The sequence below is a fragment of the Homarus americanus genome, unplaced genomic scaffold (assembly GCF_018991925.1).
Source record: "Homarus americanus isolate GMGI-L3 unplaced genomic scaffold, GMGI_Hamer_2.0 scaffold74, whole genome shotgun sequence".
Classification (NCBI taxonomy): domain Eukaryota; kingdom Metazoa; phylum Arthropoda; class Malacostraca; order Decapoda; family Nephropidae; genus Homarus; species Homarus americanus.
Genome location: NW_024716951.1, coordinates 2,711,774 through 2,725,487, shown reverse-complemented (window position 1 = coordinate 2,725,487; position 13,714 = coordinate 2,711,774). Strand labels below are relative to the sequence as shown.

At 42.7% G+C, this 13,714-nt stretch overlaps 1 protein-coding gene across 1 annotated transcript; it reads right to left on the bottom strand.

Moving 5' to 3' along the window:
• Nucleotides 1-1,077: 1,077 nt before the first annotated feature.
• On the bottom strand, nt 1,078-10,648 carry LOC121858745 (homeobox protein Dlx1a-like). The gene is made up of 3 exons (XM_042355380.1): nt 10,502-10,648; nt 7,141-7,225; nt 1,078-3,347 (listed from the first exon to the last, which is right to left on the bottom strand). The coding sequence occupies exons 1-3, from the start codon at nt 10,508-10,510 to the stop codon at nt 2,449-2,451; spliced, it is 993 nt and encodes a 330-aa protein (XP_042211314.1). The 5' UTR covers nt 10,511-10,648; the 3' UTR covers nt 1,078-2,448.
• Between the last annotated feature and the right edge of the window lie 3,066 nt (nt 10,649-13,714).

Here is a 13,714-nt window from a genome sequence, read left to right as displayed (position 1 = left end):
CTATAGTTTTTGTTGTTTATCTTAATTGTTATTGTTTATTTTTATTGTTGTTTATTTTCGTTGTTGTTTTTCGTTATTTTTTACTCGTGTGTTTATCATTATTTATCATTATTTTTCCGTCTCTCAACATACAGTGGATCCTCTATTTAACGGACCAAATGGAGAGAAAATTCCGTTATATGAAAAGAGAAGAGAAGAGAGAAAGAGAGAGAGAGAGAGAGAGAGAGAGAGAGAGAGAGAGAGAGAGAGAGAGAGAGAGAGAGTAGTTTGGGAATTTTTTGATCCCTCACACTTATTGTTTTGTTATATTTGTTATCCGGATTCATAAGTAGCTTTAAGTATAAATGTTACTTAGATCTCTCCACTTAAAATAGTAAAAATAAGACACTTATAATTCTTCAGTAATGTTAAATAAAAATTCATCGATATCACTTCAATTCTTTAGTTAAATTCCTTCAGTGATTATCAGTTAAATTCTCAGTTAAATTTATTCAGTAATTTGTAAAAAAAAAAAATCACTAATTTCACAAGTAAGGAATAACCATTATATTTTTTTAATACTTCAATAATTAATAACAAATAAAATTCCTTCAATTATTTTTTAGTAATGAGAAACAAATAAAAAACTATTTTTTTTTCAATAAGATATATAATAAAAACTTAAATAAACTTAAAAAAAAATAATTATTCGAAGTCAATAAAAACCAAAAATTGTCTCGGATATATAATAAAATTTCCATCAGTTTTTTTAAGTAATTCATCAGGAAAACAAATAAAAACTTTAATTATTTTCAGTAAGATTTATAATAAAAACTTCTTTGTGGTTTTAAGTCAATAAAGTCAATAAAAGTCAATAAAGTCATTAAAAGTCAATAAAGTCAATAAAGTCAATAAAGTCATTAAAAGTCAATAAAGTCAATAAAGTCATTAAAAGTCAATAAAGTCAATAAAGTCAATAAAGTCATTAAAAGTCAATAAAGTCAATAAAGTCATTAAAAGTCAATAAAGTCATTAAAGTCAATAAAGTCAATAAACTGTATAATATTTTCTCAGTCAGGAATAAATAACAATACAAGATAAAATGGATGAGTTTGTTTGTATTAGCCTATGAGCCTTACAGTCTGCTATACATATACTACAGTAGAGCGATGTGCCTCCCTCACTACTGTAGGTCTGTCCTGTAGTGATGTAGTGGTGCCCCCTTCACTACTGTACTGTAGGTCCGTCCTGTAGTGATGAGCCTGTAGTGGTGCCCCCTTCACTACTGTACTGTAGGTTCCGTCCTGTAGTGGTGCCCCCCTCACTACTGTACTGTAGGTCCGTCCTGTAGTGGTGCCCCCCTCACTACTGTACTGTAGGTTCCGTCCTGTGGTGGTGAGCCTGTAGTGGTGATGTCTTCCTCATTACTGTAGGTCCCTCTTGTAGTGGTGTAGTAGTGGTGATGTAGTGGTGCTTCCTCCCTCACTAGATGATCATCCTATCCAGATACAGAATGACTGAAGCATTCTGAGTGGAAGAGTGATGTAGAGACTGGTGAGGTGGCTGTAGAGACTGGTGAGGTGGCTGTAGTGACTGGTGAGGTGGCTGTAGAGACTGGTGAGGTGGCTGTAGAGACTGGTGAGGTGGCTGTAGTGACTGGTGAGGTGGCTGTAGAAGTCCCCGCAGATGGTGGAGAGGTGATGGATGGCTCTGACAGGTGGTGGAGGTTCTTACAGATGGTAAAAGTTCTGACAGCTGGTAGATATAGGTCAGGTGGTGAGGCCAGGTGGTCAGGTCAGGTGGTACACTCCAATGACTGGCGATGCTGTTGACGGCTTGTGAAGGTTTTGTCTTCACAGTGTGGGTGTGATGTGTGACCTGTGGTGACCTCTTAGCGTGATCTGCAGGTCATGGAGGTCACCTAACACCCCTGTGATCTAACCATGAACGCCACTGCAGGCAGAAGGCTGGCGAACGTTAATTTGTCGTTTCAGCGTTGTGTCAGGAGTTTTATGTCACTTGCTGGTGAGGTTTGTCTTTGCTTCAAACTTCGACCAGTCTCTTCCCAGCTCACGTACCTCACACACACACACACACACACACACACACACATATCACCTGGAAACTCTCAGCTCACGAGGAACATTGACATTGACCAGGTGTTTGTTGACACTGACCAGGTGATGCAAGTATTGGCTCGCGGCCTTGTTACTCAGACAGCTCACCTGTCACCAGTCACCAGGAGGACCACGTGATCAGTATTTACCTTGATCAACAGTCACATCTGATCACCAGTTTTCTCCATAATTATGTTAATTGTGAGGGTCACATTTCATCATTTTCCTCCTGTCCGTCACCATTGGGGTGGAGAGTCACCAGTGGTATAGTCACCAGTGGTGTAGAGTCACCAGTGGTGTAGAGTCACCAGGTGTGTAGTGAATCAGCGAATCACTCCTCCAGGGTCGTGGTTCACCAGCAGACGCCCTCAGCCCTGAGGGAGCCGGGGCGTGACATCGACAACACTCTGGTCAGGTCCTGGTTGGCCTCCCCGGCGCTTCTTGTCGTGGTACACAGTGTGGCCGCTTCTACAGCAGACGTCGACGTCGGGGACACGAAGGGCGAGGTGGAGGAAGAGAGGGAAGAGGTGGCCGAAGTGATGGAGGAGGTGAGGGAGGTGCGGAGGGGGTTGCTGGCCTGGGCGAGGAGGGAGGAGGTGGATAAGGACGGAGGAGGGAAGGGACACACCGGCAGGAAGGGCAACAGTCCTGGGAACTGAGCGTGATGCAGCCCCAGGGGCAGAAGTGGTGGGGCGTGACACTCCAGACCCGGCAGCCTATCCCCCGGCAGGAGGTAGTCAGGTAGTCTGTGGGCGGGGGAGGTGATGGTGGTGTCTGTGCGGGTGAGGGCGGCCATGGGCGCCAGGCACCTCAGGGACTGTGAGAACGACCCTAAACTGGAGCCCAGGGGCGGCAGGGGACCGTCAAGACCCCGCTCCCGGATCATCTTCTTGGTCTTGTAGCGATGATTCTGGAACCATATCTTGATCTGCGTGGGCGTGAGGTCCAGCAGCGAGGCCAGGTGTTCCCTCTCAGGTGCCGACAGGTAACGCTGCTGGCGGAAACGTCGCTCAAGTTCATACGTCTGAGCTTTACTGAAGAGGATCCGTCGCTTCCTCTTACGCCCCGTGGCCTCCATGTCCTCCTCGGTACAGTCGTCCACCTCCAGAGCCTCCATGTCCTCGTCAGGAGGCGTGAGGGCCGCGGCCGCCTGTTCCGTGGAGTCCGCGGCGGCCTGGACGGTGCTCTGGGGGTCGTGGCCTCCAGGGGGGCTGCCAGGGCCCTCTGGCGGTGGGTCGTCCTCCACCACATCTGTCACGGGAAGAAGGAGGAGGTGTTAGTTCTCACCATCACCCGTCACCAACATCCATCATGCACCACACCATCACCCGTCACCAACATCCATCACCTATCACCCACAACACCCAACACCCGCCCCTCATCACTTATTACCCTACAGTAACTGCTAAATCATCCTATTTAATAGTTGGATGATCTGCATAATCGTTCTCACACTGACTCACAAATGTTTCCCAATACCATCGAGCGGCTGCCTCTGTTCTCTCCTCCTCCTCATCATCATCATCACGTACAGTACTCACATTTAGTTACATTAATAGCGGGATTACCTTAAGAGTTAACCCCCCCCCTCCCCCCACTGCTTATTTCACATGATAATCACTATAATTTCGGATAACTTTCCTTACAGACGCCGCTGAGGCCGCTAACACTACGAGCATATTATGATAAATTAGCCTCTCATCGCTACTCTTCGTGTACCAACACATAATTATGATAAGTAAATTCAAATACTTTTTTCTGCCGTTTCACACTTGTGTCATCAATATTAATTAAACTCTATTTTTTATTGGAGAAACATGTAGAATGATATACAAATATATAAGAGCTTATTTAATAGTCTTACGTGCTGGTATGCTAAGAGTAGCGGTGAGCAGCTAATTAATCATCATTTGCAAGTAGTGTTAGCGACCACAGCGTAAATGTAAACAAAGCAACACCAACCCACAGTACATCTTGTGACAATCAATTTTAGGCCGGGATAATGATGTTCAGAGGTCCGCCGTTCCTGCTAGACTCACGCATATATCAATGATGATTGGTTATAAATCAACAGATGAGGTTATAATAGCGGCTACCTCAACACAACACAGCTGGTGTAGACTCGTGGTGTAGCCAAGTTAACACCCAACCCTCTCGCCTACTGCTCACAAGAACACACAATTTATTCCTCTACTATACTCTACTAACACTTTACTCATTTATTTAGTAAATAAAAATAATATTTTCAATTCCTATATTAAGAAAATTACCGAAAATATCTATAATAACTTTGTGAAATATATACAGAAGCGGTAGAAGATTAATTAAAAATTATATTTCTTTTTTTGTGGGGGGGGGAGGAGGGGTTAATAACTCAATCTCTCAACTTTTCCCTTAACTAAATCATTCTAGAATTATTAGTAATATTATTCTACATTATTTTATATTTATTTTTTATGTATAAATGTATTATTTTTGTTATATCAACAACTGTGATATATAATGAAAGAAATTTTAATACTTTATAAATAAAACGTAGCTTGATATTAACAAGCATTATAACTATTACTATTGATTCTAACTATTACCGCTACTACCACCATTACCACGAACTACCACCATCACCACCAACAACAACAGCCACCACTACCACCACAACTATCCTCTCGTCTCCCTGAACACAGACGAGAGCAGCCATGAAGTCTCGTATGCAAATTAGGTGTTGATGGTGAGGCAAACAGATGCTATAACTAATCCGTTGCAATGGTGAGGCAGCTGCTGGGCACGTGGGGGGAGGGGGGTAGGGGTGGAAGGGGTGGTAGGGGGTTATGGAAGGGGTGGTAGGGAGGTGGTATAGGGGTTGGTGTGGTAGGGAGGTGGTATAGGGTTGGTGAAGGGTGGTAGGGGGGTAGGGGGTTATGGAAGGGGTGGTAGGGAGGTGGTAGAGAGTTAAAATACTAATAAAAACAAATATTTAAATAATTGTTTCAGAATTAACCAGAAATAACAACAATAACAACAACAACAATAACATTATCCAATATTCACAACCACAACATCAATAACCGGCATTAACCACAACTACAGCAAAATTAACCACTATTAACCACAACAACAATAACCTAATCTAACCACAGCAACAACATCAATAACCTAACCCAACCACAATAACCAACATTAACCACAACAACCACATCATTAACCACAACAACCACATCATTAACCACAACAACCAACATTATCCCACTGATGAATAACCAATATAATGGGTGTATCTGTACCTCATTGACCACGTTCAGTAGACAACCCACATTACCGCCCCCCACTGGCTAGCTGGAGAACATTATCAATTTAAATGACAAGGTTCAATCACCAACTCTTTACCCTAACTTTATTTCTTTATTTTCTTTCATTATTTTTGTTTTATTTTTGTCGCCAGGTTAATGAGTTTTACTAAAAAGGTTAATTTTATTTGGGTGTTTATTTATTTATTTATTTGTTTGTTTGTTTTCTCATTAAACGGGATTTTTATTTGTTTTCTCTAATTTTATTCTCAGGTCGTGGAACAATTTTCTTTTTTTTTTAATTTGTCTAAAATCTTTTGTTTTTGTTTCAATTACCGAAAGTTTTATTAAATTTTGTAAATAAAAAAAATACATAATTGTTTCTCAAGTTTCAACGTCTTCAATTATTTTTTCTTCAAAGTTCAACAAATTAAGAGGAAGGAAGAGTAAAGGGAGAGACAAAGTGAGGGTGAGGGAGAATGGTGAGAGAAGGAGGGTGAGGGGAGGGTGAGGGAGAATGGCGAGAGTAGGAGGGTGAGGGAGGGTGAGGGAAGGAGGGTGAGGGAGGGTGAGGAGAATGGCGAGAGAGGGTGAGGGAGAATGGTGAGGGAGAATGGTGACAGAAGGAGGGTGAGGGAGAATGGTGACAGGAGGGTGAGAGATGGGTGAGGGAAGGAGGGTGAGGGAATGGTGAGGAGAATGGTGACAGAAGGAGGGTGAGGGAGAATGGTGACAGGAGGGTGAGAGAGGGGTGAGGGGAAGGAGGGTGAGGGGAGGGTGAGGGAAGGAGGGTGAGGGGAGGGTGAGGGAAGGAGGGTGAGGAGAATGGTGAGAGAAAGGAGGGTGAGGGAGAATGGTGACAGAAGGAGGGGAGGGGAGGGTGAGGGAAGGAGGGTGAGGGGAGGTGAGGGAGAATGGTGAGAGAAGGAGGGTGAGGGAGAATGGTGACAGAAGGAGGGTGAGGGAGGGTGGGGAGGAGGGTGAGGGGGAGGGAGAATGGTGAGAGAAGGAGGGTGAGGGAGAATGGTGACAGGAGGGTGAGAGAAGGGTGAGGGAAGGAGGGTGGGGAGGGTGGGGAGGAGGGTGAGGGAGGGTGAGGGAAGGAGGGGTGAGGGAGAATGGTGAGAGAGAAGGAGGGTGAGGGAGAATGGTGACAGGAGGAGGGTGAGGGGGGGGTGAGGTGAAGGTAGGGGTGGGGAGGGGAGGAGGGAGGGAGAACGTGTATCGCTGTGTTTAACATTTATTGGTCGGGTTTAACAGAGCTCACTGATTGGTTTATATCAGTGGGGGGGAGGGGGTCGTTTATATAGAGGCTGTCGGGTTGTTTGACCCCCTGGGGAGTAGGTAAAGAGGGAGGGGTAGAGGTGGGTGTGAGGGGGAGGAGAAGTGTGGGAGGGTAGAGGAGGGTGGGAGAAAGAAGATGGGGAGGAGATAAGATGGAGGAAGAGAGAGAGAGAGACACTAACAAAAATAGTGGTAAAAAAGACCGCGAATTTATATTTGGCAAAAACAAGGACGAAACCTACAGTTGACATCCACCTACAGGTACAGAATCCCCCCACAGGCACAGAACCCCCACAGGTACAGAACACCCCCTCCTACAGGCACAGAACCCCCCTACAGGTACAGAACACCCCCTCCTACAGGCACAGAACCCCCCCTACAGGTACAGAGGCACAGAACACCCCCTCCTACAGGTACAGAACCCCCTCCTACAGGCACAGAACACCCCCCTCCTACAGGTACAGGTGTGGGTTTACCTGGGCAAGGTGTGGGGGCGTCGTGAAGCTGTAGAAGGTCTCTGACGGTGAAACCCCTGGTCGGTGCTGCCCGCTTCTCTTGCCCCTGTGGGAGACAAAATAGTGCTATACTGAGCGATGTTTATATACTATAGTGTTATAATTAAAGTAATTCTATATGTAACAGTATAATGAGATGTAATAATGATGATGATGATGATGATGATGATGATGATGATGATGATGATGATGATGATGATGATGATGATGATGATAATAATAATGATAATAATAATAATAATGATAATAATAATAATAATAATAATAATAATAATAATGATAATAATAATAATAATGATAATAATAATAATAATAATAATAATAATAATAATAATAATAATAATAATAATAATAATGATAATAATAATAATAATAATAATAATAATAATAATAATAATAAAGACTAACAGTCATACAGAGAACATTAATGTAAAGTTACGTAAGTGAAAGGAGTTATTATTATTATCAGTAGTAGTAGTAATAGGAGACGCCCTTCTGTTGTTAATTCATTATTATTTTATTTATAATCTTTTCTAATTAATTTAGTACCGGTATATTTAATTCTTATATCAATTTATTTAATTTACTTTGCTGTCTGTAGTTAATTATTTCCTTTATTGGTTTAATGTTTTATATAATTAATTTGAGTGTTGATGTAATGTGTTCTGGGGCATTATTATATTACTTTATTTTATGGGTATATTTAATTTATATTTAACTTTATAATAATTCGCGCTATATGGTATTGTTGATATATGTGATTCATATATTTTATTTATTTTAATTATATCGGTCTCATAGTTAATCGTAATTTCTGTTTATTATTGTATTAAATTTTTCTTTTTATTCTTTATTTTTGTTTTAATTTCAAGAATAATTTTATCATTTATTTTACAGAATTTAATTGATTATTTACCGCGATAAAAAAAATATCTCCAAATTTTAGTATTTTTGGCTGTTCCTAATTATTTTGACAATAATTAAACGCGAAATTATAGAGGTAATTATCGCTAACTTCCCAACGAGTTATAGAGAACATCTGGTCAATAATTCCCCTATAATGTGACCCGTTTAAGCGATAACTTACAAATAGACGCAACCGATAGTTGTAATAGCCTTTATAAATGGATCTAACTCTTATTATTTCCGTAACTTATGTAACTTAATAATAATAATAACAACAACACTACAACACTCAATCACAACACACAACACCATACACCTGAGGAGGGTGGCGGTGGAGTACCTGGCGTCACACACCTGAGGAAGGCGGCGCAGGTGGAGCTACTCCCCGCCGCCGCCGCCAGTGTTACCTGATACGTGATCCAGCCGTCGGGTGACTTGATACAGTGAAGCTTCTATTTAACGGACGACATAGAGATGAAAGTTCGTTATATCTAAGGTCCGTTAGATGTCACCCCATTTAACGGATTATATATACAGAGAGACGTCCGTTATGTAGAAGTTTCACTGTAGCTAAGTTCGTAAGTCTTAGTGATTCATAGTGAGGATTCGGTCGATTTAATGCTGATGTGAGATGTGAGAAGGTAACTGACTGATTCACTCAAGTTACGACACAAAGATTCAGTCGTCATTTTGTGCTCCTATAATACTATTGTTAAAATGTATGTAATTGACACACACACACACAGAGTAGATTTCACTTATGTTCATCTCCAAGTAAAGTTGGCTGTACCTGACTGTATGTTCCTGTAACCACACGTATGGGAATTACTGTACCTGCTGTAGCTCATACCTGTACGTGACCTACCGGTAATATTTCTCAGTAAAATCTCCCGGTTTAGACAGATGCTACAAAACTACAGATCTTTACGCACTACAGCCGTACAGTAACAATACAATGGTACGTATCACTAAAAGTTACAGAAAAGCGATACATGAGGCGGTACAGTCACTACAGTGGTACAGAAACGAAGGAATTTATGGTACAATTCATACGCACTACACAGCGGTACAGTTCAATACAAAGGTACACACGAATTAGTTGTGAATCAGATATGTACACCTATTACGAAGGTACACACACACACACACACACACACACACACGCGCGCGCATACATTACACCTTTATGAATGGGCAATCAAGCTTCTTATATGGTAATGGGATTAGATCTTATCCAATCACATTCTTTATAGGATTATTGGATTAGATAACTGACCAATCATGTTTTCTTATGTTACTGTCGATTAGATAATTAGCCAGTCAGGTCTATTATACGATTATTGGCTTCAAATGATTAGCTAATCCTCTTTTTTGCATAATGTTATTCGGATTGTGTCATTGGCTAATCAAGCGTTTTATATCCCAGGATTAGACGAGTGACACTGGCGTTTTTATACGATTATTGGATTAGAATATTGGCCAATCATACATAGATTACACTACACACACAATCATTTATTCCCCGCAGTTTTTGTTATGCGATCACTGGATTAGATCATTGGCCAATCAAATGTCTTCGTGCGTAAGTTACCACCCTATATACAAGATCAATGGATTAGAGTAATTGGCCAATCATACGCAAATTATTTACCTTTCAGTGTAGGTAAGGTCAGGTCAGGTCAGGTCAGGTTAGGTTTGGTTATATTTTGTCCGATATAGAATTAACTTTTGGTTTTGTCTGATTGACTTCTGTCCGAGTTAGAATTAACTGCGTGTATTATGTCCAATGGGGGGAAACGAATTGTCCAATGACGTCATTCACTACTGTAACGCAACACTAAATTATTAACTATCTGTACAATCATTAGGCACTTAACTACTGTATATTGTATGTAGTTTAGATCTTGGCATCTTAACGAGAGAGAGAGAGAGAGAGAGAGAGAGAGAGAGAGAGAGAACGCCACATCGTCTCTAAAATGTCTCCCTTGTAAGTGAGGGACCCGTAACCCATGTTCCTCCGCCCGCCATCTTCTCTCACCACTACACAAGCTTTTCACCTAAGTCAACAATATACAGTATTGTTAAACGAAACTTTTACTTGTACTAAACGACAGAAAGTTGTCTAATATTAACGTTTAAATGTAGACAAACACTGGGTCTTTATTCCTATTGTTTCTTCAGTAACTTTATAGTCACTAGGAGGCTATTAGTTATTAAGTCTAAATAATTAATTAATCGTCTGTGTGTTAACTACTATTTGGGAGTCATTATGAAGGATCACTATGTAATGCCGGGTATTAATTAACGAGAAATGGGTCTTGGTTATGTGGTGGTGTGTTGAGGCAGCGGCGGCCGGCGACTCTGAAGGAGTAATGAGGAGTCTACCGTAGATGAGGCAGAGTCAGGCGGTACTCACTGTTATCATGGTGGATGGATGACCGCTGGGTAAACCGTGGGGCGTCGTAGCACAAGTAGTCCCGGGGGAAATTATAGTATCCTAAGATCCGTGGAGACGAACAAGTAGCGGTGGTGCTGTGTTGCCTCCTAGCTGTCTGAACACACTCTCCCCCCTCGCCTCGCGCTATCGGCTTTAGGCGGCCCCGCCCCATTGGTTCTGAGCTAGTGGGAGGAGTCTTTCTAGTAGGCGGAGCAATAGGAAATCCCAGTATCTGATTGGCTGTTACAATCCCTTCGTGTCATTTATCCCAAGAGGGGAAGAGGAGTCGATGGGGATAAGTGGGTGCGCGAAGTACGGCTCCCCGGACCCTCACTCACCACCCCCATGGAAAACCAAAATGTTTTCCGCTAAATACACTTTACATCGATCCCTTTGGGGGCTCATTAAGAGGGCGTAAATCCTTTATAAATAGCGCACCTCAAATCCCCCCTCTCTCCCTTTACCTCCTACCCCTCCTCCCTCTCTTCCTTCTCCTTCTTCCCCAACTTATCTCTCACTTGTCCCTTCCTCCCTCCCCTTCCCCCCCACGACAGCTGTAGAGAGAAGGACTACGGGTATAAGAGGAGAATACCACCCCATCCCTCCACTTTCCCCTCTCTACCTCCACTTCACCACCTCCCCACCTCCACTTCACCACCTCCCCCCCTCCACTTCCCACCTCCACACCTCCACACCACCTGTGTATCATTAACCCCCGTGATCAAAATATATCACCTTCTACACTTACCTCTGAAGCGCCACACATCAATAAGCTTTTAAGAGTGACTGTGGGGGCCGCCTTCAGCCACTCCTGCAGCCACGTCAAAGGCTGTTACCTCTCTCTCAAACTATGAAGTTGTATAAAGTTATATAAAATTATTACATATTTTCGTTACTTTCACTCTTACAAAAAATACCACATATTTCACTATTTTCTAACAAACCCTTGTGTGTGTGTGTGTGTGTGTGTGTGTGTGTCTTACCAGTACAGTCCATATAGAACGCGGATATACAAACAATACCTCACTCGTTGGGAATCGGATCCTGGACCTCTGCGTGTGAACAGGGATCGCTACCACCTCCCCACAAGAGCAACACGTCCGTATGGTTCGATGGTAGTTATCCCTTTTCACACACAGAGTTCCAGGGCTCGATTCTTGACTAGTGAGGTACTGTTTTTATGTGTGTGTGTGTGTGTGTGTGTGTGTATAGTCCCTGACGGGGCGGGGTGGGTCCACCTGGCGCATCACTGGAGCTTACAGATAAACTCAATGACGATGATGATGATGATGATGGTGATGATGATGATGGTGATGATGGTGATGATGGTGATGATGGTGATGGAGAGAAGAGAACCGTTTACTCTGAAGATAAAAGACGGTGTAGGAGGAAGGTAAAGTTAGCGAGTGGGAGATAAGGTGAGAGACATGATAGCAGGTGAACTAAAACTACGATAATTATAACTAGTTCACTTAAGTAGCTGCCCACCAGTTGTTAAGTGGTATTAAAGTAATCTCTATATGGATTTAAGTAATGTTATGGGGATGACATTTAAGTAGGTTTTAAGTACAGTGTGAGGGGTGAGGTTTGGGAGGTAGAGAGAGAGAGGTCGCTGACATGGATTTTAAGGAGAGAGAGGTTGCTCCATCTAGGAATTAATTGGATTCGTTCCTGAAATCCATATGCGATAGATAGAGTGTCTGTTTGTCTATCTATCTATCTATCGGCGGTCAAGACGTCTAGTTGGCCCAGGTGTCAACAGATGGCACCACTCCCTTAGCCTCCCTCACCCGCGTAATCGACTCGTTACTATAATCCAAACGATCCCCCCAAACACGCCCGCGTCTCCATTGTAAACACGACCTCGTAATAGGCTAATGGGGACGCTAGTGATACGAGCAGAACAATGATGAGGAGGGGAGAGAGAGAGTGAGTGAGTGAGTGAGAGAAAGAGAGAGAGGGTGAGAGAGCGCTGGTGTTGGTCCAAGTGGTCACAAAATGGCTAACTCTCGCTGGCTTCCGCTCTGGACTGGACTGCGACCCTCCACCTCACCTCCGGATATCCTCATTGGCTCCTTTATCACTCTCTAACTCTACTTTATTTTTAATTTATGGAGTGTGCGGCACTTTACACGTCTGGAGAGGGAGACTTAGTTTGATATAAGAGTACGGTTATAGGAGACTCTCGTATATGGCTGACCTAGAAGTGAATCTAATACGTTATTCATTTGTTTTTTTTGTTTACATTCAGGCGTCTATAGTCTCCCTAACTTGGCCAAGTTAAACCTCTGGATGTTAGTAATCTTTATTTTCTAACACACACATACACACCACAAAGCACATGTTGGTGGTGATTGTGGTAGTAATTGAGGGAAGTGGTGGCTCATGCATAGTGGTTGTGGTAGCAGTGGTGGTAGTGGTGGATTGTGGTGGATAATGCTGGGAGTAGGAGTGGAAATGATGGTGGTAGACTGGTGGTAGTAGTGGTGTTAATAGTAATGGTAGATAGTGGTAGTGGTGAGTAGTATGGTGGCAGGTGGTGGTAGTGGTGGCAGGTGGTGGTAGTGGTGGCAGGTGGTGGTGGTAGGGTCGCGGTCCCTGAAGTTATTGATTTTGACCGACTGCAACTTTGTACAATAAAGATGCGCTGCTCACACCACTACCACCACTGACCACCACTACCACTATCTGCTCACAACACTACATGCCAACACCATCACTACCTCTCACCACCACCACAACCACCACTACTACTTGCGCACTATCATCTTTCTAGCTGTCTTAGTCCCTCTCCTCTTCCTTCCTCCTTCCTTCTCCTCCTCCTCCTTTCCTCACCCTCTTTCTACTTCCTTCTTCTCTTCCTTCCCTCTCCTCCTCCTCTTCTTCTCACCAAAACGCCTTAGAAATAAAACAAATAAGTAATATTAAGGCAAAAAATTAACGTGTGAACTTTTAATTGAGAAATACGATATCCAGGTTATGTTAAATGAGTTATCACACGATTACGAGGAAAAGAAATCACTTACAATTATTTAAAAACTTTGAGAATTAGAGCTGTAAGGGTCATTAAATACTTTTCTCATATCATCAGCTCGGGAAAAATACTCACTTACGATCTTTTGAGAATTCGAGACCCATGAGAGGTAAGACACGTTCTCGTAGCTATAGTTACGAGACATAATTCACTTACGG

Bases quoted from the DNA above. Each gene is read 5' to 3' on its own strand.
- LOC121858745 (XM_042355380.1), bottom strand. The intron at 3,348-7,140 runs GTAAACCCACAC...TTCCCGTGACAG, and splicing joins CGCCCCCACACCTTGCCCAG to ATGTGGTGGAGGACGACCCA.